General features: G+C 44.6%; 1 protein-coding gene across 2 annotated transcripts in view; it reads right to left on the bottom strand.

The window, feature by feature from the left end:
• Positions 1-1471: 1471 nt before the first annotated feature.
• SNX19 (sorting nexin 19) overlaps positions 1472-24447 on the bottom strand; it is a 51665-nt gene continuing 28689 nt past the window's right edge. The window contains exons 9-11 of one of the 2 annotated variants that reach the window (XM_045790731.2): positions 10184-10368; positions 8866-8953; positions 1472-7776 (exon numbers count right to left, since the gene is read on the bottom strand). In XM_045790731.2, coding sequence (XP_045646687.2) covers positions 7638-7776; positions 8866-8953; positions 10184-10368 — 412 coding nt within the window. In that variant the 3' untranslated portion in view covers positions 1472-7637. The remainder of the gene's footprint in view (positions 7777-8865; positions 8954-10183; positions 10369-24447) is intronic. The other variant, XM_045790733.2, reaches the window with a different exon arrangement.

Genomic DNA, 24447 nt, shown 5'->3' with positions numbered 1-24447 from the left:
CATTCTGGGGCTCCAGAACAGCAAGTGATTTTATCCCCCCGGGGCCAACATGTTGACCTGCAGCGAATCCAGATGTCTTCTGATTCATTAGTTTTTATTCTTATGGCAGCTGCCTAGTTTTGATCTGTTGTGTTTGGGCAAAGAGTTGCAGTAGGAAATGTGGGGAGGATAACGAACACCTGTAAGAGCGAGGGGGAATTTCTGCTATCCTTTCTTTTCTTCAAGGTTATTACTTTGTCTTTGAAGAGTTTTCCTTGTGGGATCTTAGACATGGCTTAGATAAGCTGTTAGAGAAGGTCTGAAATAAAGAATTTTAAATCTGGGACCAAACGATTTCCAAGAGAATTTTAAAGAAGTCGGAGAGCAAGTCTTTCTCTTCACGATAATTGTTTTCTTACAAATTCGTGTCTGGGGCAGGAAAGAGTTGAGAATATTTCTGGTATAATTTGTTTGTTTTGTTTTCTGATCCAGTAGGTGAGGGTGAGGACTAGAGAGGAGACAGGGTGTGTTGTGTATTTTTGTGACTGGAGGATTTTAAGAAAATATCTTCAAATCAGGGCTAATTTTCTTTAAAAAGCTTACAGTTTTAGCACCTTATGGCCCACATACTTAAATAGTACTGTTATAAACGGTGTGGATTTTCGCACAGGAAATATAAAAACCAACTTCTTTCATTTGATATTTGCTGTGGAACAAAGATATAAGGTCAGAAAAACGAAAATGTGCTTTCCCCTTGTCCCTCTCTCACATCTTCTGCCCCCAGTAAAGTCACTGAATTTATTAACATAGTTTACCTTCTAAAAGTTAATAAGCATAATCTCCTTTAACTAAATGAGCTTCAGCATTTATTTTGTACCTACTAGGCATTAGGTGTGGTTGTGGGAAGGCTGGTGCATAGGGATATAATGGGAATGAAACAGGTTGTATGCTCCTTGCCCTTGAAGAATTAGAATCTCTTACTGAGGACTCCATAACATGCACACGGATTTGGACCACATGGACAGTGTAAAGTCACACCGAGGAAGGAGAGAGAACTTTGGCTGGCATGATCAGATAAAGCTCCATGGAGATGGTGAAACTTGAAATGGCCCTGACAGAGGGTGCCCACGTGTGCACAGCTGGAGGAACATGGGTCAAAAGACAGAAGTAGGAAAGAGCAAGATGCAGGCCCCTGGATTTCGGGGAAACCATCTCATCCAACCTCCTGCCAAACCATCTCCATAACACGTTCTACCTCCCAGCAGAAGCTCTATTGCCCACCAAGCCTACGGGACTCTCCCAGAGACTTATGAAGGCTTCATGAAAGGTGCCCTCAGTATTCTGGAATCATTTGCGTTTACAGGCAAACATCTGACCCAAGTACACAAAACTGGAAAGGAACTGGCTTGCCATTACTTTGAATTTGGATTCCATGTTAGTCCAGGTAAAGAACATAAACTCCAAAAGGGCTTTTTAAGTTTTTTTTCTTAAGAAGGTCAATTGCCCCCTAAAGGCAAGATACAAAATGTAGCTATTTTGCTAAATCTTTGTTAATCTTTCCATTGCTACTGGGGTGGGATGATTCTCTAAGGAGCACAGGCAAAAGGGCCGATGACCTGAGCTTGAAGGTCACTAAATCCAATTCGACCCGGAAGAGCGAAGTCACAGTTTCTGCAGACATACTAGGGCCTTTCTCTGCGATCACAGACTTTAGGGTTTATCTAGCTTGGCCTTTCCCCTCATTGATTAACGCAAGTGTCTGGAAGTAATTATAGCCAGCTCTCCATTGCTCGTAACAGGCTGCAACAGTGACAGGGAAAAGGGTGAGGGGAAAAAAAAAAAAAAAAGCCGAAGTATGGATTTAGATATAGGACACAGACTTACCTTCTTAATCATTACAACACCCTAATATTAAAATTAGCTTGCATTTCCTAAGCAAACTCTGGTGACAAAGAGGTCTACTTTGAGTTGAAAGGAGTAGATGTCACTTCAAGAAATGTTTTCTAAGTTTGGATCTTGACACTATTATTTTTTCTCTTTCATTTTTTTTCCCTCGCAAACTTCCACATCTCAGAAACTGTGCTAGGGACTTCTACAGAAGCCCTTGTAGGTGAGGTCTGAAGAGTCAAGATGTGGAGAGAAACCAGCTTTTGTCCTGTTGAAGAGACATCAGAGACAGGAGTTCTCGGGATCCTGTCACATGCTTGTCTGTGTTTCCAAGAAAGCCGAGTTCAAACGTACTTTCAGACCAGAGACAGGTGAGAGGTGTAGGGAGGCGGCAAGAGGGCTCGGCAAGTCTGAGAATAGCGCAGCGTTCCTGCCAAGGAGGCTGCGGGCGCCCACATTTTCTGCACCACCTCAGGGCTGCCCCGGCTTCAAACCCTGTTGCTATAGGGTCACAGCAGGAAACGGGCTCTGATGATTTTCACTTGCTTGACACATTCTTCTGGGGTTTTGTCTTTCTTTTTAAAATGAGCCAGTGATGTCTTTGTGTAATAAATACTGGGCGAGTCTTAGGAGACGGAAGTAACATTTGGTAGAGTCTCCCCTCCCTGGCTCTTTTCTGAGAAATGGTCTGTGCGCAGCAGCCTCTCTCGTGCCTGACACCACCGAGGAGTGAGGGAGGCTTGTGAGCAGAAATTCACCGTGCAGCGGTTTCATTCTCTTGTGCACAAAGGCAGTGCAAGCAACTACTGACTGCACTGTGATTTCTGGCACTCTCAGCGGAAAGGAAATGGAGATGCCAAGTTATGGAAGAGCTTGCCCAGTTGGGCCTTGGACTACAAAAGCATCATGGTTTCCTTTCCTCCCCTGGTTGGTTCCCATTCCCATCTGTATCCAGCGGGGTTGGCTAACCTTCCTTTCCTCCTCCTGGGAGAACACATATTGCTCCAGTGCAAAGGAAGCAAAGACAAACAGCAGGTTCTGAGAGGGCTGGGGAACCGGGGCTTGCCAGAGGACAGCTCAGCTGCGTGGTTCGAGAAGCAAGGCGTCTCCCACTGCCCCTCAGACAGCAGAAGAGCAGAATAATGCCACCGACAGTTTCGTAGCATAGTACTTTGTTATTTTATAAAGGTTATTCGCACAATTCACTTCTCAAAACAGTTGTAATGTATTTGTCCCTTTTTCTGAGAAATCTAAGTCCCAATGAAGCTAAGTTCCCTGACCACTTCCTCGCAGCTGATTGAGTTGCAGAGCCAGGGTTTCGATCAGGCTGTTATTGCTTCCAGCTCATTATACTCTAGAGACCCTGAAGCCACCTCACATCTAAGAAATAATGGGAACAGACTTGAAGAAATTGAGGGGGGATCAGAAAGTGACTGAGCCTGGCGTCAAATCCAAAGGCCGTTTACACGTGCAATGAAACTCCCATGTTTCCCACAAGCAGGAATTGTTAACTTTGATGAAAAAATACTCCTCAGGAAGATTCCTCAGCAATTCCCCGGCGTGGAGACGGAGAACAGTGCCAGCTTCCTCAGCACGCCGCCCCACACAGGCCTCTCTACCGGCCCTCGCCTCGCCTCTCACCACTCCCTCCCTGCAGCCTGCGCCTTGTAGCTCTCCATAGCTTTTTCTCATTTTACATTTCTTGACCGTAGTAAAATAAACCGAACCTACAACTTACCATCTTAACCATTTTCAGTGTACAGCTCTGTAATATCACGTCTACTTACACGGTTGATAAAACAGATCTCCAGGAACTTCTTCGTGTGGCAAAATTCAAACTTGGTACCGATGACACGCTCCCCATTTCCCTAATTCCCAACAACCACATTTCTGCTCCTTCGGTGGGGCTGACCACGCCAGGTACTCCACATACGTGGAATCACACAGTGTTTGTTTTTCTGTGGTGACTGTCTTCGCACACATTGTTCACTGTTCCTCTGGACACCCTCCCCGTGTTTTTACTGGTTAAGTCTCATGAATCTTTCAGGAGTCAATTCAGATATTACCACCTTAGGCTTCCCAAGGCCCTCTACTCTCAGTGAAGTGCCCTTCCTATATATTTAGTCGTGTATTAATCACACTCGAGAGTTGTCCATGTTTTAACCCCTTGATACTCGACGTGTGGTTGAAGGTCTGCATGCTCATTGGCGTAAGTCTGGGAGCTTGTTGGAAATGCAGCATACTCTTCACCAAGGTCCCAGATAAATCACACGTACGCTAAAGTTTGAGAAGCACTGTTCTAAGTTGTTGGACAAGAGGCCTGCAAACAACTCATGGGCCAAATCTGGTCAGCTGCCTGTTTCTGTAAATACAGTTTCATTGGAACACAGCCATGGTCATTGCTGTCTGTATTGTCTATGACTGCATTCATGCTACAAGGGAAGAGCTGAGTAGTTGCAACAGAGACCACCATATGGCCACGAAACCTGGAATACTTATTCTCTGCCCCTTTTCCATAAAAGTCTGCGAACTTCTGCACTAGATCATGAGTTCCTTAAAAAAAGAGAACCTGGTCTTATTTGGCTTTGTAAGAAGAAACACAGACTAGTGTAATGGTTATTACGCATGTAGGCCTGAGGGTAGACCAGCAAGATCTGTATCTAGGCTCTGCCATTTCTTTGCAAGTGACTGTGAGCAACCCACCATCTCTCTGTGCCTTGTGGTCCTCATCTATGAAATGGGGATAGATGACAGAACCTACCTCACAGGGTTGTGTGGGGGTTAAATGAGTTACTCCACGTGAAGTGCTTCATGCGGCGCCTTCAGCAAATGTTCTTAGCTGGTTCCAGATATTTCTGGAGTACCATGGGGGATCTGTTGACGTTGTAGGGATGATATAATAGACACTGTCTACTAACACCCATTCTCTGCTTCTTCCTTGCTAACATCTAATGATAGTTTTAGGTATCTAACTTTCCTGGAGAGTGACCTCCTCTCTGGGGAGGGGGGCGTAAATACTATTGCAAGCCAACTAGGTAATGCCATTTTCAATGGCTGTGGATTGACTCAAGAGTGGACAGTTCTGGCCAATTGAGAAGAGCATTCCTGAAGGGCTTCTGGAAAAAGATGTCCTCATTCTTTCAAAGAAACATGGAAGAGAGGACTGTTCTTTCACACCGTTGTGTATGAATGTGAGGCTCCAACTGCGGCACCCTGAAGGCAGGCGGTCTGAGAACAGGACAAGCATGTCTACAGCGGCAGAGGGCAGAGATGGGAAGAATCTGGGCCCTTTACGAGGTCAGAGTTACTGACTCCATCAGCCCCTGGGGCTTACCTATTCAGACACTCATTTTATGGAAGAAGATAAAATTTCCTCCGAGTTTTCCTTCAGTCCAAAGCATCCTGACTCACATAGCCATATACATATATTTTTACTCCACCCAGGACCTAACAACTGTTGTTGGGTGCTACGAGCAAAGAAAAGAGTAGCAACTGGAAATGAATGTGCTGGGTAAAGGGCCAAAGAAAAATCATGAACGTCTGGGTTAGTGCAGGCCCAATTCTTCATTGCCTTTTATCACTCTCTCAGCTGGGAGCATCTTTTCTGGTTACCTGTGGCTCTCTCCCCAGTGCTGATCTCCCTTGTTGTCTGTGCCTGCTTCCCAAACTTGACAGGTGGGTTTTGATTATTTCCTCGGCAATATGCATGGTTTCCCTTCTAGGCAGGAGGGCCTGAGGACAGCTTATGTTCTGGGGCACAGACAACACAGGTGGCATCTCTTATGTAACACGAAATATAAGGAAGTTTTCTTTGGGTTGCAAGTGTCAAAAAATTGCTTCGAGTTTACAGCCACAAGGATTTTATGGTGCCGTCAGCTTACATACTGGCTCTGTGTGACATCTGAGACAGAGCTAATAGCAGAGATTCAAAGCAAGGTGAGTGGATAAGTACATCTGAGGGTAAAGTATGAGCGAAGGGTAGTGGGAATGAGCTGGCTACTGCATCTACCCCAAAGAGCATCCTGGCCCGAGCTGCAAAGGGTGAAGGATCGGCTTCAGCAAGTAAGGCTGGACTCCCCGCAGACCCACACTCCTGCAAATCCTCACTAAAGCTAGAAATGCTCAGCTCCTTCTGCCTGTGAATGTCGGGGTGGGAGCAGCTCCGGAGCCATAAAGTCACTGTAACAATCATATTTTAAAGCTAGAAGGTGCCATGAGACATGATCTCATTCATCTTCTTGTCCTTAGGCAATAATAGCCTACCTAAAGCCTTCCAATCATAGCAGAACACATTTTATGGGTAAAAGTCTCCAGAGGGGTAAAACAAAGTGTAAGACTGCACAACTTTCTCCCATAAACCACTTTAATTATGTGCACATCATCTGCTTCAGAGTCTGGGAGAACCTGGTGCCCGCTCTAGACCCATCCCATTCTCATCAGTCTAACCCCAAGATCCCCCTCCAAATGGGAGGATCCATAATTCAGTGACAGCAGGGTACTAACAGGCAGGTGCAAAGCTAATGGGATGAGGGGGGCAAAGGTCTCCCGTGACCTCCGTAAGCCTTTTCTATCAGCTACTCACATGCATTTAATGTCACGTTGTCTGCCTCCTTTCCTACCAACAATTTCTCCCAATGGCTCCATCCTTCTAAGACACTACAACCTGATACAGCACCTTTGCCTTCATCTTCAAGTGTTCTCAAAGACTAATTAGATCCTTAAAAAGAACAGGAAGTAAAAAGCTTTTTGTGGGTAATCAATTCCCTGCAGGTTTGCTAATATTATCGGTTCAGTTTAAAAGTCCCCTGTCAGAGACTTGGGAAGAGAGAAGCCCCACAGCCCCCTGGGTTTCCTACTCTTTGGGCATTCTCAGCCACGGAGCAAGCGTCTCCCTTCCCACTGGGAGCAGTGGGCTGAATAAGCCATCTGCCATGCGATTCTGCTAAAGGCAGACAGACAGAAGGTCACAAAGACCAAAACTCAACTGCTCTTGGAGCGGGCTTAGGAGGAAAGCTACTAAATAAAATCTGTGCTGCAACTCTCTTTCAGGAAAGGGTGTGGAGAGTGGGGTGCATCTACCAAGAAGCTTTGGCAGCCTGCTCTGAAGTCTTCTGAACAGAAAAAGTGTAGCCGCCCAGGAAAGCAGCCTTCAGGGACATCGTCCATAGATGTTGCTGAGATGTTGGAAAATAGTCAATCAGCGAAAAGTCCCTTGAGAAATGTTTTCCCTCCCTCTTCCGGAATTGTTGGGAAACTAGATAGAACTTGGGGGGGTCTGGCTTTCAAGAGTGGTCCTGAATGAATCTGCAGTTTCCTGGTGGGAACAGAGAGCTCTAGAAAATTGTCTGCTCCGCCAAGAACTCCAGCTGTCGGTTTTCTCTTGGTCTAGCTGCAGCTCGCATGTTGGTGGATCAGGAACGTGTACGCACAGCGCCAGGCTCCTGGCGAACAATCTTAGGGAGGACGGCGAAGGAGAGGCAAAAGGGGCTCATTCTTCTACCTCACAGATTCCCTTTCCAGGATCTACCCACCAGCAACATTCCAAACACCACAAAAAATGTATGGAAATGGATACGCACACGATTGGTCCCTATCTCCCCCATCATCTGCAACGTCACCTGCTCTGTGGCGTAGAGCTGGGGGACAACTGTGCCCCTGGGACCCCAGGCCTTCGGAGCTACAGTCCAGTTGCAGAGGGCACAGATTCCTGACTGGTCGCGGGGTGGCAGAGCAATTCTCCTTTCCCAGCCTTCAAAGAATGGCTGAATAACCTATGGCTGAGGGGAGACACCCATCCTCTTGAGGTTGCCTGGGGTATCTGAGGCAGAGGTGGTTACGGTCGACTCCTCAACAGAGGCACTGAGATCCAAGAATTCCAGGATGATGTCCCAAAGGCAGTAAATCAAGTGCCTGAAACAAACGGACAAAACAACTTAGAGGAGGGTCTGGCTCAGTCCACAGACACCAGATCCTGTTTATGACGTTTATTTTCCCTTCCTGCCTTGCCCATTACTGATATCCTTGGTGAACTCTAAATTTCAATAACCTGATGAAACCTGTGCCATGAAATCAAAGTTTGATGTATTAATAAAGGTTATGACCCCAATAAAGGTAGAAACAGAACTCGAGATTAGATTTTAGAAAATTCCACATTTATTTATATAGCTACCTTAGCACGTCAGCACTGCCCCGAAGAACTGGGAGGAGGGAAAAAGCCCTGCGGTATCGACTTACTAAGAATTTTCAGAGCTTCTGACTAGGGCTGTTTCTAGTAATTAATCATTACAGATCTACAGGTGACCTTACAGGCAATGAAGCAAAAGCCAGCACCCTGGGGCAGTGACAGTTAATAGACACAGTCTGCTTTGGCACAGGGTTTGAGAAAGGACTGAATACTTTTCAGAAGCACTGTGTCCCAAGGTACCAGCCAGGGAAATACCTGTCTCTTCTGGATTATTCTAGCAGTGTTCACTCGGTATTTTTGATCCTTTTATCAGAGCCCAACCTCATCATCTTGTCTCCTTCCTATTAAGCAAAGACAATTCCTGATTCTGACACTAAATCAGGTTTGCTGTGAGGCCTTGGACATGGAGCTGAAAATCATTATCCAGCCTGGGGTATACAGGCTAGGGGGTGTTCTTACAGTGTTCACAGGGGCTGACAGATGTTGAAGGAACTGTTAAGCACACCGAATAAGCCTGGGTGACAGGGCATTTTCAGCAGCTCACTTGGGGGCCAGCATCGAGTTCTTCCAAATGCAAACAGTGGCGGGCCCGACACTGGCTCACTGTCGCATGACAACCTGCTCCCAGGCTGGCAGTGGGGGTTTTCCTTAGTGTGTGTGGACCTGGATATCGCATTCTGCTGTCAGGGCCCAGGGCAGAGAAAGACTGCAGTTCCATTCGTCAATGCGGGCTGCTTCCTTGGAAAGCGTGGGTACCTCCGAGCACAGAGATGGCCTCAACTGTGGAGACGCCGCATACACGCCTCCCAGCTTACCTGTTGATGAGCGGTTGCTGCAGTGACTCCAAGACGAGACTCCAGCTCAGCCGGCATCTGTTCACCCCAAGGATTTCCACCACAATATCTGAGGAAGAAAAAAGAGATGTGGTTTCAGTGTTACCGCTGAAGCCTTAGAGTCTAAGATTATCTCATATCTGCTATTTTTATCCAAATTGGGTATTTCTGGCAAACTTCTGAACCACGTAGCCAAACTGAAACAGGGAAAAGCTAAGAAAAGTGTTTCTTAAATGTTTAAATAAGAAGAGACCTGAAGAAATACTTCCGTAACCGGTCACTGAAGTGCAGGTACTTCTGATGTAACAGTTTAGGGGAGAGAACAGAGGTTGATAAGAGTATATAATGACATGGATGGAACTAGAGGGTATTATGCTGAATGAAATAAGTCAATCAGAAAAAATACAATTATCATATGATCTCACTCATAGGTGGAATTTAAGAAACAAAACAGAGGAGCATGGGGGAAGGTACGGAAAAGCAAAACAAGACAAAATTAGAGAGGGAGACAAACCATAAGAGACACTTAATCACAGGAAATAAACTGAGGGTTCCTGGAGGGGAGGAGGGTGAGGGGATGGGGTAACTGGCTGATGGGCATTAAGTAGGGCATGGGATGTAATGAGCACTGGGTGTTATTTGCAACTGATGAATCACTGAACTCTACCTCTGAAACTAACAATACCCTCTATGTTAATTAGTTGAATTTAAATAAAAAATAAATATAACAGAAAAAATGAAGAGTATATAACATTGTCCTAAGAACTAACAGTTCACTACCCTACCCTCATTACCACAGCAGAGCTACAGGTAACAAACCGCCTTCCCCACCTTCTAAAAACCTATAGAAAGTAAAGAAAAAAAAATCCTCTTCAGAGTTTGTTTTTATCTACTACTAAGGACCATACCCCTTATTCAATGACTCCAATTTATCTAGGCCGAGCTTCTGTGGGACATAATCATTTTCTTCCCTGGTCCAAATACCATGAGTTGGCAGAGAACCTGAAGTCTTCATCTGGTGGGAACAGTTCTGAGACCTGCCTCTGTGGTGTAGGCAGAGCTGTTATTACCCCCAGTGTCTACAGGATTCTCGCCTACTATTTGTGGTGTGGTCATAGGGATCCTTTCCATTCCCTCAGCATCACTTGAATGAGGGGTGAAAGAATCACAGCTCTGATCACTTACCCATTAGCCTGAGAAATGGTGGGCTGACGGATTTTTGAGGGGTGTGGGGTAATGGTGGCAAAGCAGGATGGGAAAGGAATAATTATCAGTATAACCAATCTCATCGTCCAGTTACCTGGCAGGATTCCCATCAGGCTCTGCAAGGCCTGTCTTTCAGCAGCCACTTTCTGCTCCTGGGTCCTCACAGGTCGTGGACACTTTGGTAAAACCCCACCAGGCCAGATGGATTCCTGAAGGAGTCGGAGGTACTGCAGCCAGCGCTGTGGACATGTTAGGTTAGCCACCTGCACCTCTAGCCACCTGTGGTGGAAGACAGGAGAAAGGTCAGATGAATCTGAAGGAAAGACTGTGGCAAGGCAGGAGAGCCACCAGAACAGGGCAAGGCGAAGGAGGTGCCAACTCTCACAAGTGACATCAAGCCAATTCCACAACCTGGGACCACAGAGTTTAAAGATAGGTAATAATAATACTATTGTTATTTACTGAGTGTCTGATAGGAGCTCCATGTTGTATTAGGGGTTTCACAGAACGGAGCCTGTCTCTGGGCGGTCCTGGAGCTTGCCAACTCTCCTCTGGTGGGAAGCACTGGCCTCTCAGCAATGTGTATACACAGCCTTCACAGTTGAGGGTTTGGTGATTTTACACAAATCCCTTTGCTTTGCCACCCTGTCTATACCCAGCTGCTCTTCACGTCCCCATGAGCTGTTCGGAGAGTGCCCTTCATCTGTCCTTTGCTCATGAAAGTCCTCTCACTGACAAGGCCCTCTTCTTTCCAGTAGAAGTCTGCCATTCTCGCAAGACCTATTGAACCCCACCTCCTCCACAAGATTCTTCTTGATCATTCCAGCCAGAAGTGTTCCTCTTTCTCCCCTCAGACCTCCTCTGGCACTTAGTTCTACAGCCCAAGTTTGGAACTCATATTTTACCTTGGAATATAAATTATTTCCTCATGTGTCTACAGCTCTACTTTTCCAACTACATTATAAGCATCACAAGAATTCTAGGTCTTGTATTTTAAAAAGTTTCCCACAGTGCCTTGGTGCTCAAGAAATGTTTGTTGACTGACTAGCAAATGTTCTTATTACAATGAAAACTTCCTCCTTTATCTCACATTCAAAAAATGAGGCAAGAACTCTGAGGGGGCAATCGTACCAAATCCCCAGTTCCTGCAAGGCAGTTCACTCTCATTCTTCATTTGTTCCTGCACGTTTTCAGAGCGATATGATTACTAGCTGAGGTTCAAGGCTGCCAAGGCCTCCTTAGTACGTAGCAGGGCTGAGACGGGGCAGGGCTCTGACCGTAACGGACGGACCATCAACCACTCCTACTCTGGTACTGCACCACATGGCAGCTCATGCCATTGCTCCTATACCCGAGTAACTTGTCGCCCATCCAAGAGCAGAGGGGGCTGCCAAGGCAAACTTTATTTAGCCTCCACTCTGCCAGACAGTCTGCATTCCACTCAAGCTAGGCATTCCAGCCTCAGGGGCTGCACTCCCCCAAGCTGAGGGCTCACAAAGGATTCTAAGAATAGGAAGTCTGAAAGGTAATGGCAGGGCAGGAATGGCAGACACCGGTGGAGATCAAGAGCGGCACAAAGCTGCTCTTGCCTGAAATAGCCATCGCGATCGTATTTTTTATTATTAGGGCTGCATCTCCTTTTTATAGGGCTTTTCATTCAGCGAGCCTAAGACGCCTGATGAAAGGGATCCAGTAGCAAGAATTTCTGTTCCTGTTTATAGAAGACGGGCCGCAAAGGGAGGTGGATACGATGCCCCGATCAGATTCTCTGCAGGGGATCAAGTGACTCAACTCTCGTTCTTCACCTCGAGCCACAAATGCTTGTGTGACTTCTGCTGAGGTGAATGATGTGTACTAGGGTCTCATCTGAGTGACTGGAGGGAGGGGGTGGACACCTGAAAACCAAATCTTGAAGTCCTCCAAAAAGCCAGGAGAATATTACACCAGAGGGCTTCAGCTGGAATTAGTTTGAGCTCAGTTTCTCATTCACATTTGCACATAAGCCCGTGTGCCCTGACTCTTGTCCTCTGGGGTCACTGATGCCTGTGACCCTACTCCTCAGAGGCACCTCGGCGTCCACTCAACCCTTCTCAGAGCAGAATATTCACCAGTAAATCTGGGTACCTCGGTCACCTTCTGGGCATGTCTTACAATAGAGGAGACTGACTGTTTCGAACTACTGTTAATTCACCCTGTAGGAACAGGCCCCTGTGCTGCATCAGGGCAAGGATGTCCTCTTCTCTTCCATTGTGACTCGGTGACTCAAGCACAGCAGCTGGGTGCAAAACAAATTTGAGCATGTGGCAAAATATGCATGTATGAACGTATATAAATCTACAGGACGGCAGCTTACTGAACTCTGTGTGAGAATGCTGGGAAGAAGAACCGAAGTAGGGAAAAGTAAAAATAAGCCTTTTGATGATGAGGATGAGTTACTGAGTCAAGTCAAGTTGTGGGCCTTAAGCAGAACTGACAGAGAGGACTTCCAAGTAGATGTCAGCTGCTGATAAAGAAACTGCCAAGCACTATAAACCCTGAGGCACAGAACTGATCAGGATAGAAGGTCCTAGAAGAGGCAGCCCCAGGAATATGAGCAACAGAAGAAAATAAAAGACTTGTGTGAATTGGCGGAAAAGAAATCAACTGCACGTCTAAAAAGAGGCACATCATGTGGAAAGTGGCTTCTACCCACGAGGTGCTGGTGGTTTGTTACCCTTACTCTTCTCCATACCCCGAAGGTGAAAGACGCCAAGCACACACGCTGGTACCACGCAGATTCAAACATTCACCCTTTTCAGGATTCTCCTCTTGCCCAGGTTCCTCCCGCCCCTCCTCCTCCAAGAACACAGAAGCTCTCTCCTGGACACTGGGGGTTAGCCAGGCTTCATTTCCTAGCCCCAGGCGGCCTGTAGAAAAGAGGCAGGGATGCAAACCTTTCTCGCTCACAGAACTTCTGAGGTTTGCAATCTCATCACGAAGGATAAGCATCCCAAAGTGGAAGGGAAAGATGATCCAGCCCACACCAAGAAAATGACCAGTGCTAACTACTTCCAACCGCCAAACGGCCCTGCCCCTCAGACAAAACAGAAAAAAATCTGTGAGCTTTGGCACGATTTCCAAGGCATGTTTTGTTATTCCACAAAATGCCTTTCTTACGTTGTAAATGGCCAGATTCGGGGATCCCGTATTATTCGCCTTGCCTAACACCTAGCATAGAGCCAACAACTATGACAATGAAGAGGGCAGGGATTTCTTCACCCAATGCGCTCTTCTCCCCCTTCCATCCCCATTTTCCTTTCCTCTTATTCTATCATCCTTCTCCAGAGTGGAGCTCCACATATCCCGCCGCAGTGCTTTATCTAGTCTTACTAATTCCCTTCATCCTGCTCAGTTCACTCTGAAACTGGGTTAGAGTAGAGAAGGCAACGAGATTAACACTGGAACACTAAAAAAGAGACTGACGCCTTAGCTTCTGATTAGTTCCCTTCATCTCTCTACTCCACATGTTGTCTTTCTATTCTTAACCTACAAGTGGGAAAGTTAAAAAGAAATCTGTATCCCTATAGCTCTCTTGAAGCAGAAGGAATGGAATGCATGTGTCTGAAGTCCGACGTACCACAAGAGCTTTTCCAGTATCAGTTTCTGGAATCTGCTGGTACTGCTTACTATTATATGCTCACAGAAATCTAAAGTTTCAAGGTGGATACACACATGTATCCCTTGGTTTATTTATTGTAAATTATTTATAAGAATGCATTTACTAAATACAAATGTTATTGTTTATGTAATTCAAGACTCATGAGGCAAATACGCTAAAATAAATATGGTAGAGAATAGCCACAAATAGCACTGGTTTTATTTTCTACTACTATTCCAGTTCTGATATTTGATTTAGAGCTATCTCCTTCTGCCATCCTACCCTTTTTCCCCATTAAAAGAGGAAAAAAAAAAAAAAAAGCCAAACCAGGTCTGTTCTGTCAGGCCATCTCTGAATGATTCAGAGCACATGGCAGCCTTACTAGTGGGCCCAGAAATAGCCAATAAAATGAGAAAAAAGCAACAACAGATTGACACTGAGATATTCAAGAGCTTCTCTGATGCCAGACACGGAAGGAGGGAGGATGTGCAGATTAGGGCTTTCCATTACACTGGGAGTGCATGTCTAGTCTGTGTTCACAAGAACCTGGTCTGAAATAGCTACAGATAGAGGAATGAAGCAGTGGCTAAAAAGGAGACAGTTTAATACTAGGGCTTAAGATGGTACCTCAAGGTTAGCAGAAGGTCATTTCCCATCAAAACAACAGAATCAGATCTCACAAGTAAGGGGAGAAAGGTTTATAGAGACCATGTCTAATCTAATTAGCCACTGTCCCTTCACTTCTTTGCTAAGAGCTGCTGCAGCTGAGTGAGGAGGGGCCCGGAATAAGTTGGTCTCAAGGGAAGGATAGTGAAGTCATAACACAGAAAATATTCCTAACAGCAGTAACAATCTTCTAACAAAAATGCCTGGTGCGGTCCAAATGAAAGAAAACAACAGACTTATTCCTTGTACCCTTTTTATCCACCCAGCTACCTCTGTACCTCTGTAGGCGACCCAAGGGCAATTACCCTTCCACCTCACTTTAATGTCCCAAATACTGTTCAAAGAAAAAGAAAGAGTAAAAGAAGATCAGCTTAAAGCTTCTATCATTCTAAACAGACTGACAGTAGATTAAAAGTGCCAACTCATTTTATTACCTTCAGAGTAGGGCTTTCCAACCCTGGCACTACTGACGTTTTGGACTGCTGATTCCTTGTTGTGGGGGGCTGTCCTGCCCACTGTAAAATGTTTAGCAGCATTCCTGCCCTCCCAGGTACCTCTTGTGTGACAATCAAAAACGCTTCCAGACATTGCTGTGTGTCCCCCGAGAGACAAAATCATCCCCAGTTGGGAATCACTGCCTTACACTTCGATGCCATGGGTGGGGCCATTTCCAGTCATTTCAATGCTGGTGGTTGTAGCACACTATTTCTCAAACTGTGGGCTGACTAGCATTAGAGGTGGCCATGCGCTTGACTTTGTGGTCTGTGACATTTAAAAACATCTAAGTAGAAAGAGATTAGAAAACGTGAACGTGTATCTCATGTGTTGGGACCCTTCTGTCTCACATACGGATGTCTATACGGATCTATCAGACGTGTATCTGTGTGTGCGTGTACTGTGTGGTCACAGTGGGTCATGATGTGAATGTGTTTCTTACTGTTCAAAAATAGTTAGACAAACACTGATATAGTATAAGGAATTAGGAGTTCCAAGAAAAGGGGGAAAAAGCCCAAGCTACATTTTTAGCCTCCTGGAAACACTCCCCACCTCCACCCACCCCCAAGTACCCTGTAAAATGTTTACAATGGCATAAACCGTGAACACTGTGTTCTGTACCCATAGTCCTAGCACAGTACTACGAGTATTTGCTCATTAAATCGGAAGCCCCAATGCAAAGGGTGGAGAGAAAGGAGATCTTGAGGGCGATGGTGTGGATCCAGGGCATTGGGCGATGGTGTGGATCCAGGGCATTTCCCATTAAACAAGCTGTTTTTGCCAATTTCACACCTGATAAAAGTAACACTTTTCTTCCCTCTGATTCATTTCCCAGGCCTCTGCCTTCCTGCCATGGCCCCTTCTTGTGTTTACAGACAGTTCTTCCTTGTCAGCTCTCAGCTCTAGCCCTCTCGGGCCTAGAACTGGCCAGGCCCACGTTAGTCAGCTGTGTCTGAGAAAGTTCAGCACTGTTGCCCTCTGACTGTGTATCTAGGTCACCATCCTTTCCTGCCCTGTGTGGGGAGAAGAATGGGGAGGAAATGAACTTCAAGGGCAAGAAACCCCCGTTTCTTTTTCCCAATGACTATTGTGAAATCTGAAACAGCTCACAGAGTCTACACAATTTCTTCTTTGATTTTCCCTTTCATGTTTAAAATCATGGATCCACATCTTTAAAACACGTGCTTTAAGGGAAGACTACATACCGCCTAAACACCATGTTTTAAGAATCCGAGTCCACACTTCCAGATCTAGACACAGTTTTTGTTTTCGCTTAGTAACGTACAAGTCACAGCTACAAAACTAATATGCATTAAGAACTGAAGCATTTTGAATCAAGGAAGGAAGTTAAAGGAATCATCTGTTCAACCTTAGAGGTCATCTATTCCAATAATCTCACCAACTGACATAGGAAAAAAGGAGCACTGCATAGCAAAAGGCTTATAGGAACATACAAGTTCATAACTGAAAGGAAAAGGGCGATCCCTCTCTCACCTCCCCCTGAAGTCGAAATCTCCTGAGTAACATCATGGAGAAGCCAAGGGTTCTGGTCCATGAATCCAGAAAGCTGGGCTTTTATCTTAGCTCTGCCACCAATTAGGAATGTGACTCTGGGGAAGTTGCTTAATTCCTGAAAAGGATAGCTGCAATTTATTAGAGATGCTCCTTAAATACTGGCAGCCAAAATCAGCCTCCTTCTAACTTCTGGTCATTGTTCCTACTTCTACCCTCTGGAGTTAATGGGAAGTACTAAAGTTACCAGGTAAAATCTCTTTCAAAATGGACCAAAGACCTAAATGCGAGAACTGAAACTATAAAACCCTTAAAGAAAACATAGGCAGTCATTTCTTTGGCATTGGCCATAGAAACATTTTTCTGTATATGCCTCCTCAGGCAAGGGAAATGAAAGCAAATTAAATTATTAGTAACACACCGAAATAAAAAGCTTTTGCACAGAGAAGGAAACCATCGATAAAATGACAAGGCAACCTACTGAATGAGAGAAGGTATTTGCAAATGATATAACCAATAAAAGGTTAATATCCAAAATATATAAAGAACTCACACAACTCAACACCAAAACCCCTAAATAATCCAATTAAAAATGGGCAGAGTTCCTGAATAAACATTTTGCATTTTTAAATTCAATGGTTATTTCTCCCCTAAGTCTCTTTCATAAGCTACACAGCCTCGATTCTGGCAACCTCAAAGTTGAGCACACAGAATACACTCAATAAAGTCCTGAAGAATGAAGGAGAGAAATGAACCATTCCTCATCCTGGTTCCATCCCCTGGGTGTGTGCTGCTTTTTATTCTCTCTTAAAATGGAGTACCCAGAACCAAACACAACCTCCAGATGTGCCCTGACCAGCAAAGAATGAAAGAATGCGGAGGATTAGTGCCTTCCTGGATCCATACACTATACTTCTATTAATATAGTCAAAGACTCTGTTGGCTTTTTGGGCACACACTTCAAAGCACTGACTCATACAAGTTTTGCAGTCAACTAGGACCCTAGCTCCACATATGCACTTTAACAAAAAATCACACGCTCCTCTGTCAAGCCTGGTCTTGCCCTTCTGTACTTGTGCAATTTTTTAAAAAAAAAATCTAAATTCTGACTTACAATATTTCTTTCTATTAACTCCATCTTGTTGGTTTTGACCTATTATTCTAACTTTTTGAGTCTTGATTTTTGTCATCCAGAGTATTAATTATACCTCTAATGTTAGAGTTACTTGCTTTACTGATGAAAAAATCAACCAGGATAAGAACAGGAAAAATGCTCTATCACTAGAAATTTCCCTCCAGGATGACATACATTTGTTAGATACTCCTGGGCTAAAGAAACCCAACTAACCATGGATCACTTCAAAGTACTATACATAGTCCTTTGGGGAACTTGGGTGGCTCAGTCGGTTGTACGTTGGACTCTTGATTTCGGCGCAGGTCATGATCTCAGGGTTGTGAGAGCGAACCCTGTGAGCGCAGAGTCTACTTGGAATTCTCTATCTCCCTCTGCCCTCCTCCCACTCACACACGTGCTCTCTCTCTAAATAAAATCTTTAAAAAAAAAAAAAAGTACTGTAGTCCAGGCCACGTATGTTCATTTTGTCCACATGGATATTATGAGAATATGGCAAAAGCTTGTTGAAATCCACCTACAATTTAATAACCAATCAATTCCTTTAGTTTAATGGTTTAATAATCCTGTTAAAGAAAGAAAGAAATTATGCTAAACAGTCAGGGCGCATTCCCACTGAATACATACTGATTTTAAGGGGCTAGGCATTTCCCTCTCTGAGCATGTTCACAAAGCATCTATTTAATAATCTGCTTCAGAAATTTCTAGAGATAAATGTCAGGGTCAACGACCTGTATCCATTTTTTTAAAAGGCAAGATATTTGCCCATCTCCAACTCAACACATCCTATATGCCAATTTTTTTTTTTTTATGATTTTAGGTCTTCAATGATAAATACAAATTTTTAGTTCCATAGAATATAATTCATCTGGGTCAAGTACAGGAGCTTTAAAAGAGGTCAAGTGCTCTCTTATTTGTATTCCTATTTTAGTCTTCTAGTTTAATCGCGTCTGTCCAATTCTTGTCAAACCATTTTCCTTGACAGAAGAAAACCAGAAATTAAAGAGCTTAACAAACAGGCCAAGTCTCTGTTGAATAAATGAATAAATGCTTTCCCAATGTGGTCAGTGAATACTACAACATCTGTTTCAAAAGATTTACCTGTATTTTCTTTTCTTTTTTTTTTTTTTTAGTCTTTTCAACTCAGAGTTGAAGCTTACTGGACATCTTTCTTATTAGTTCCATAGCTACTATTTTGCATTACTCAGTTATGTGTCCTCCCCTCTGCCCCTTTTTAAAATATATGTGTACTTCTAGACTCTGATCTCAGTTAACTACCCTTGATTCTTTCCCCTTCTCACTGGAATTCTGTGTTTAATTTGTTTATTCCATTTATTCCATTTACTCCACACGTATTGGCGGAGCTCCGTGTAAGAGCCAAAAGAATAAGATTGTAAGGTCTTGCCGGAGGGGGTCTTACTCAATCCATTCTGATTATCCTCCTCAGCATTTACCATAATAGTGCCAGTCATACAATAAGCCATCAAGTACTGAATGAATCGATCTAACTCCACAATTCTCAGTGATAACTGTTAGAATGTTAACTCATTATTATGGACTATAAAATGGTATTACTTGTTATCTCATTCTCTGTTCTGTTCTTCTGTGAATTCTATTAACCTTTCATCCACGTCCACTTTCCTGTCAGCTGTTTTCCATAATACCCAGCGCTAGCTTTATCTCAAAAAAAAAAAAAAAAAAAAAAAAAAATTTTTTTTTTCTTCTAAGCTTCTTGCTCTTCACTGAACTGACAGGTCTCCTGCCATGTATATTCTCTCTACTATCCTCGAGTGATCTCTATTTGAGTCGGGAGTCTGCCTTGTGAGTATCGTGTGCCGAAGAACAGAAACTGTGAAAACCTTCCCTTTGTACCAGCTACACATTCTACATTTTCTTTTTTCTTCCAAAGACAAAAGAACTTGCAGATAGAAGAAAAGATGAAAAATCCAATCTGGGCTCCTGAGTCCTTAAGTCTTCTATCAAAAATCTCAAAATTACTAGGAATACAGTCCCTGCTTCCTCATGTGTCATTTATTTTTACACAAAAGGGAGATAATAAGGTACTGGTTTGATGAGCAGCCGCGGACTTTTAATCACACGTCAGACACGCTGGGCAGAAAGATGCTATATTGTCTTCTTATGCATCTCAATCTACACGGTAGAAAACAGAGTCATTCTTGGTTCCTCCTTTTCCCTGTTCCTGAATCCACAACCCCCTGCAACACCACGGAATCACTGAAACCATCGCTAAATTTAGGTAATGCTACCTCCTCCCTCTCAGGCACTCCTCACCCCTTCCCATTCTTACAGCAATTCCTCATCACCTTTCATTTCTGCCGGTGCAACCCTTTCCTAATTTGTCTCCCAGGTTCTAACTCCGCCTCCTTCTGTTAATCCTCCAGGGCACTATTTAAGTGATTTTCTAAGCTATGAAGTTGGTCACATCATCACCTGTTTGCATTTTGTAAAAGGCTTCCCCTGCAAATGGGGGCAAACTCGATCTCTGAGAGGCTCACAGGCTCTCTATGAGTCGGCACCCTGTTCAGGGTAATCTGGCCCCTCCTGTTGCACAGCTTCGATTCCTCATCATACCTGACTTCTTTGAGTATCACAAATCTGCCAGGCCGTTTACTGCTCTGCCACCAATACTCCGTTCTCGAATGTCTGCTCTCAACTTCCCTTCATCCTTTCAATCGTGTCTCAGAAGTCATCTCTCCTGTGCGCCTTCTCTGGGCCTCTCATCGTCCATTACTTCATCCCTTCTATTCGTCACCTACAGAGTCGTTTTTAAAATCCTAACTTTATATTCTAACTCCTTATGTATAAGATTGCCCCTCCAACTGTATATTATACTTCCTAGTGTAGGAATTTGGGGTCTTGTTCTGTATTTTGATCACTTAACATACTGTCTGGCACAGAATGGGTGATCAACAAATATTAGCTACTTGGGGAATTAATGCTCTCTGTGGGACGAACAACAGTCTTAAAGGATGGCGTGCAGCTCAAAATAAGCTTTGCAAAAGGCAAACATCCCAATACTTGAAACAGCAAAATAGTAAGCTCTTCATTATTCACGCTCATGGAGGAAGGCAGTAAGAGATTTTAAAAATAGTGGACAATCTAGAAATCCTTGTTTTTGGCATTTTGTGTGTATTTATAGAAACATCTGGCAGATTTATTTTCCTAATTTTTGTTTTGGATAACATTAAAATTAAACTGTGTGCCAACATGCCAGCTGTAGGGTAAATGTTTTAAGGATCCTGGGCAGTAAGTCAGCTGAGCTAGAATTAAGAATTCATCAGGAATAATCCATGCAATTCATACCAGGTTATGGAAGGCAAGAGAGGTAGAAGGAAGCGAGTGGGTCAGCCATGCTTCGTATCTGGCACATTCTGTAAATCCTAGAGAAGACAGACACCTGTCAGCAGTCTATGTTTTTGTCACTTTTCCTGGCAGATAGGCCCAGAGGATAGAAGAAACTGAAAGTCAAGCAAAAGCAAAGGGGTTATGAGGATGGTGCGTCACGCCTGTATGTTGGGAAGTGCCCGTGATGGATGGGGCAGCATCGAACTGATGCCAGCCCATTACCTGAAACTAGTAAGAAGAAAAGAAGGTAGCAGAATGTTTGGGTAAAAAGAGACCAAAAGCAAGGGTCAGGTTACCTTTCTAACAAATACAGGAGAGGAATACATTTGAGAAGTTCTGTGTCCATGGGATAAATGAGACTAATTGCAAAGGGAGAGCTCTAGAAATTTGTTCTAGATTTGAGTATTGTGATACCCTTAGGATTCCAATTTGAAAGCTTCTTACACAAATCTAGTGTACCTCTGAAGACCTTCAGACCAACTCTTCTCGGCCCCCGTGTTGCTAATGCACCATAATCCAGCTCTGAAACATCACAGCTGATGGACTTTAAAGCTAGGCAAAATCAAAGCCATGCTTCTTGGATGACTGCCTGTGCTCTTCGTTTGATCCATGTAAAAGAAGCAGCAGGACATCTGTCTCACAACCAGAAACCCTCTTAGAGTCTCTGGAACAGTCCACGTTTCTGCTCCAAGCCCAAGAGATTTCTCTGTCACCACACTTTTCAAGGTAATACTGAGTATAAAACTAGTTCATACTCTTCTATGGAAAAGATACACTCAGTGGTCAGAAGAGCCACAAAGGCTTCACACAGGCAGTGTGCGGTAATGAGCAGAAATAACACTGTAAAGCCGCAGTTTGGAGCCTGGCTTGACCACTTGAATGAACTGAGGTCTGGCTTCCTTCTTAATAAAATGGGCTAATTCTTGCCTTGCCTTGTTCACAAAGTTATATCAAGATCAAATGAAAATAACGAAAGCATTTTTGAAAGTGCTTGTGTGTTTGTGCATGAGTTGAAGAAAGACTCCTCTGGGTCCTCTTAAAAAACTCTACCAGGTCCTAGAAATGATGCCAAGATCCCAAGTGAGCTTTGCATTTCATGCCTCAATGGTTCCTTTTGCAAAACAGACTCCCCTCCTGGCAGGCTGAGGGGTATAAATATTAGACCAGTGAACCATTTCTGTCCTGTATATTTAAGAAGATTAGGGAAAGGAGGGAGTTAAGATGGCGGAGGAGTAGGAGACACCTTTTTCAGCCGGTCCCCTGAGTCGAGTTGGATAGGTACCAGACCAGCCTGAACTCCACGAAACCAGCCTGAGACACAGGAAGATACATCTGGATCTCTACAAATGAATATCTCCAGCGCTGAGTATTGAGGTACGAAGCGGGGAGCCGTGAAACCGCACACAGATATCGGAAGATAAACGGAAGGGGGAGGGAGTCGCCGTGTCCGGGCGCCGGGAAGCGGTAGCCACCTGCAGGGGGAGCGGGCAGGCTTGCGGACCGGCACCGGCACCCGTGAAACAGCAGACTGAGACGGTGAGCCGGGAGCGCGCGCCACCAGGCATCTCGCGGAACTCCGGAATCCCGGTGTGCTCACTAGATCCAGACTGAGACTGGGAGCTCCGGGAGTGCGCAGGGCGGCTGGTGGTGTTAGAAACATAAAGGACAGAGACACGCCTGGCCCTGGAAGTGAGGGCTGGGACGCCGGGTGTGGGGTGCACATCCCGGGACGCTGCAGGGTTGAGCAGCACCAACAGAAACAGAGTTAAAGTGGCCAGAACATCAGTGGAGAATGGTCTGCGATCCCTCTGTTCTGAGACAGAGGCTGAGATTCGGCCGCTGCTGCCCTGACTCTCAGAAGAGGCACAGCAAACCGCCAGGGAAAGCCTCCAGAGAACAATAGCCTGGAAACACTGGCTCACAGTGTGCCCATCCCCATCCCCCCTCGCAGGGGACACGGAGACTCTACCCAAACAGGGTTGCCTGAGTATCGGCGCAGCAGGCCCCTCCCCCAGAAGGCAGGCTGAAAAATCAAGAAGCCCACAACCCTAAGATCCCTATAAAACAAGGGCGCACGGCCTGGGTCCCAGCCAATAATTTGGGCTCTGGACAACCCCGCAACCTCTCCTCATCAGAATGATGAGAAGGAGAAGCCCCCCCCCCCCCCCCAGCAAAGAAAAGACAGTGAGTCTGTGGCCTCTGCCACAGAACTAATGGATATGGATATAACCAAATCATCAGAAATGGAATTCAGAGTAACAATAGTCAAGATGATGTGTAGACTTGAAAAAAGTATTAACGAAAATGTTAATGAGAATATAGAATCTCTAAGGGCGGAAATGAGAGTGAATCTGGCAGAAATTACAAATTCTATGAGCCAAATGCAGTCAAAACTAGAGGCTCTGAAGGCCAGGGTGAATGAGGCAGAAGAACGTATCAGTGAATTGGAGGATGGGTTAGAAGAGAAAGCTAAAATAGAATCTGGACTCAAAAAAATCCACGCTCAGGAATGTAGGTTATGGGACATTACTGACTCAATGAAACGTTCCAATGTCAGAATCATCGGCATCCCCGAGGGGGTGGAGAAAAACAGAGGTCTAGAAGAGATATTTGAACAAACTGTAGCTGAAAACTTCCCTAATCTAGCAAGGAAAACAAACATTCGTGTCCAAGAGGCAGAGAGGACCCCTCCCAAGCTCAACCACGACAAACCTACACCACGTTACGTCATAATGCAATTCGCAAATATTAGATCCAAGGATACAGTATTGAAAGCGGCCAGGGCAAAGAAATTTCTCACGTACCAAGGCAAAGGTATCAGAATTACGTCAGACCTCTCTACACAGACCTGGAATGAGAGAAAGGGTTGGGGGGGGCATTTTTAAAGCTCTTTCAGAGAAAAACATGCAGCCAAGGATCCTTTATCCAGCAAGGCTGTCATTCAGAATTGATGGAGAAATAAAGACCTTCCAGAATCGCCAGTCATTGACCATTTTCGTAACCACAAAACCAGCCCTACAGGAGATATTAAGGGGGGTTCTATAAAAGTAAAAAGGCCCCAAGAGTGATACAGAACAGAAAGTCACAATCTATAGAAACAAAGACTTTACTGGCAACATGGCATCATTAAAATCATCTCTCTCATTAATCAGTCTCAATGTAAATGGCCTAAATGCTCCCATAAAATGCCACAGGGTTGCAGATTGGATAAAAAGAAATGACCCATCCATCTGCTGTCTACAAGAGACTCATTTTGAACCTAAAGATACATTCAGACTGAAAGTAAAGGGATGGAATACCATCTTGCACGCCAATGGACCTCAAAAGAAAGCTGGGGTAGCAATTCTCATATCAGACAGATTGGATTTTAAACTAAAGACTATAGTTAGAGACACAGAAGGGCACTATATTATTCTTAAAGGATGTATCCAACAAGTGGAGATGACAATTATAAATATATATGCCCCCAACAGGGGAGCAGCAAGATACACAAGCCAACTCTTAACCACAATAAAGAGACATATAGATAAAAATACACTAATAGTAGGGG

The sequence above is a fragment of the Ursus americanus genome, chromosome 16 (assembly GCF_024610735.1).
Source record: "Ursus americanus isolate L20-20 chromosome 16, mUrsAme1.1.p, whole genome shotgun sequence".
Taxonomy (NCBI): domain Eukaryota; kingdom Metazoa; phylum Chordata; class Mammalia; order Carnivora; family Ursidae; genus Ursus; species Ursus americanus.
Note: the sequence above shows the minus strand (reverse complement) of the source record. Positions and strands in the feature narration are given on the sequence as shown.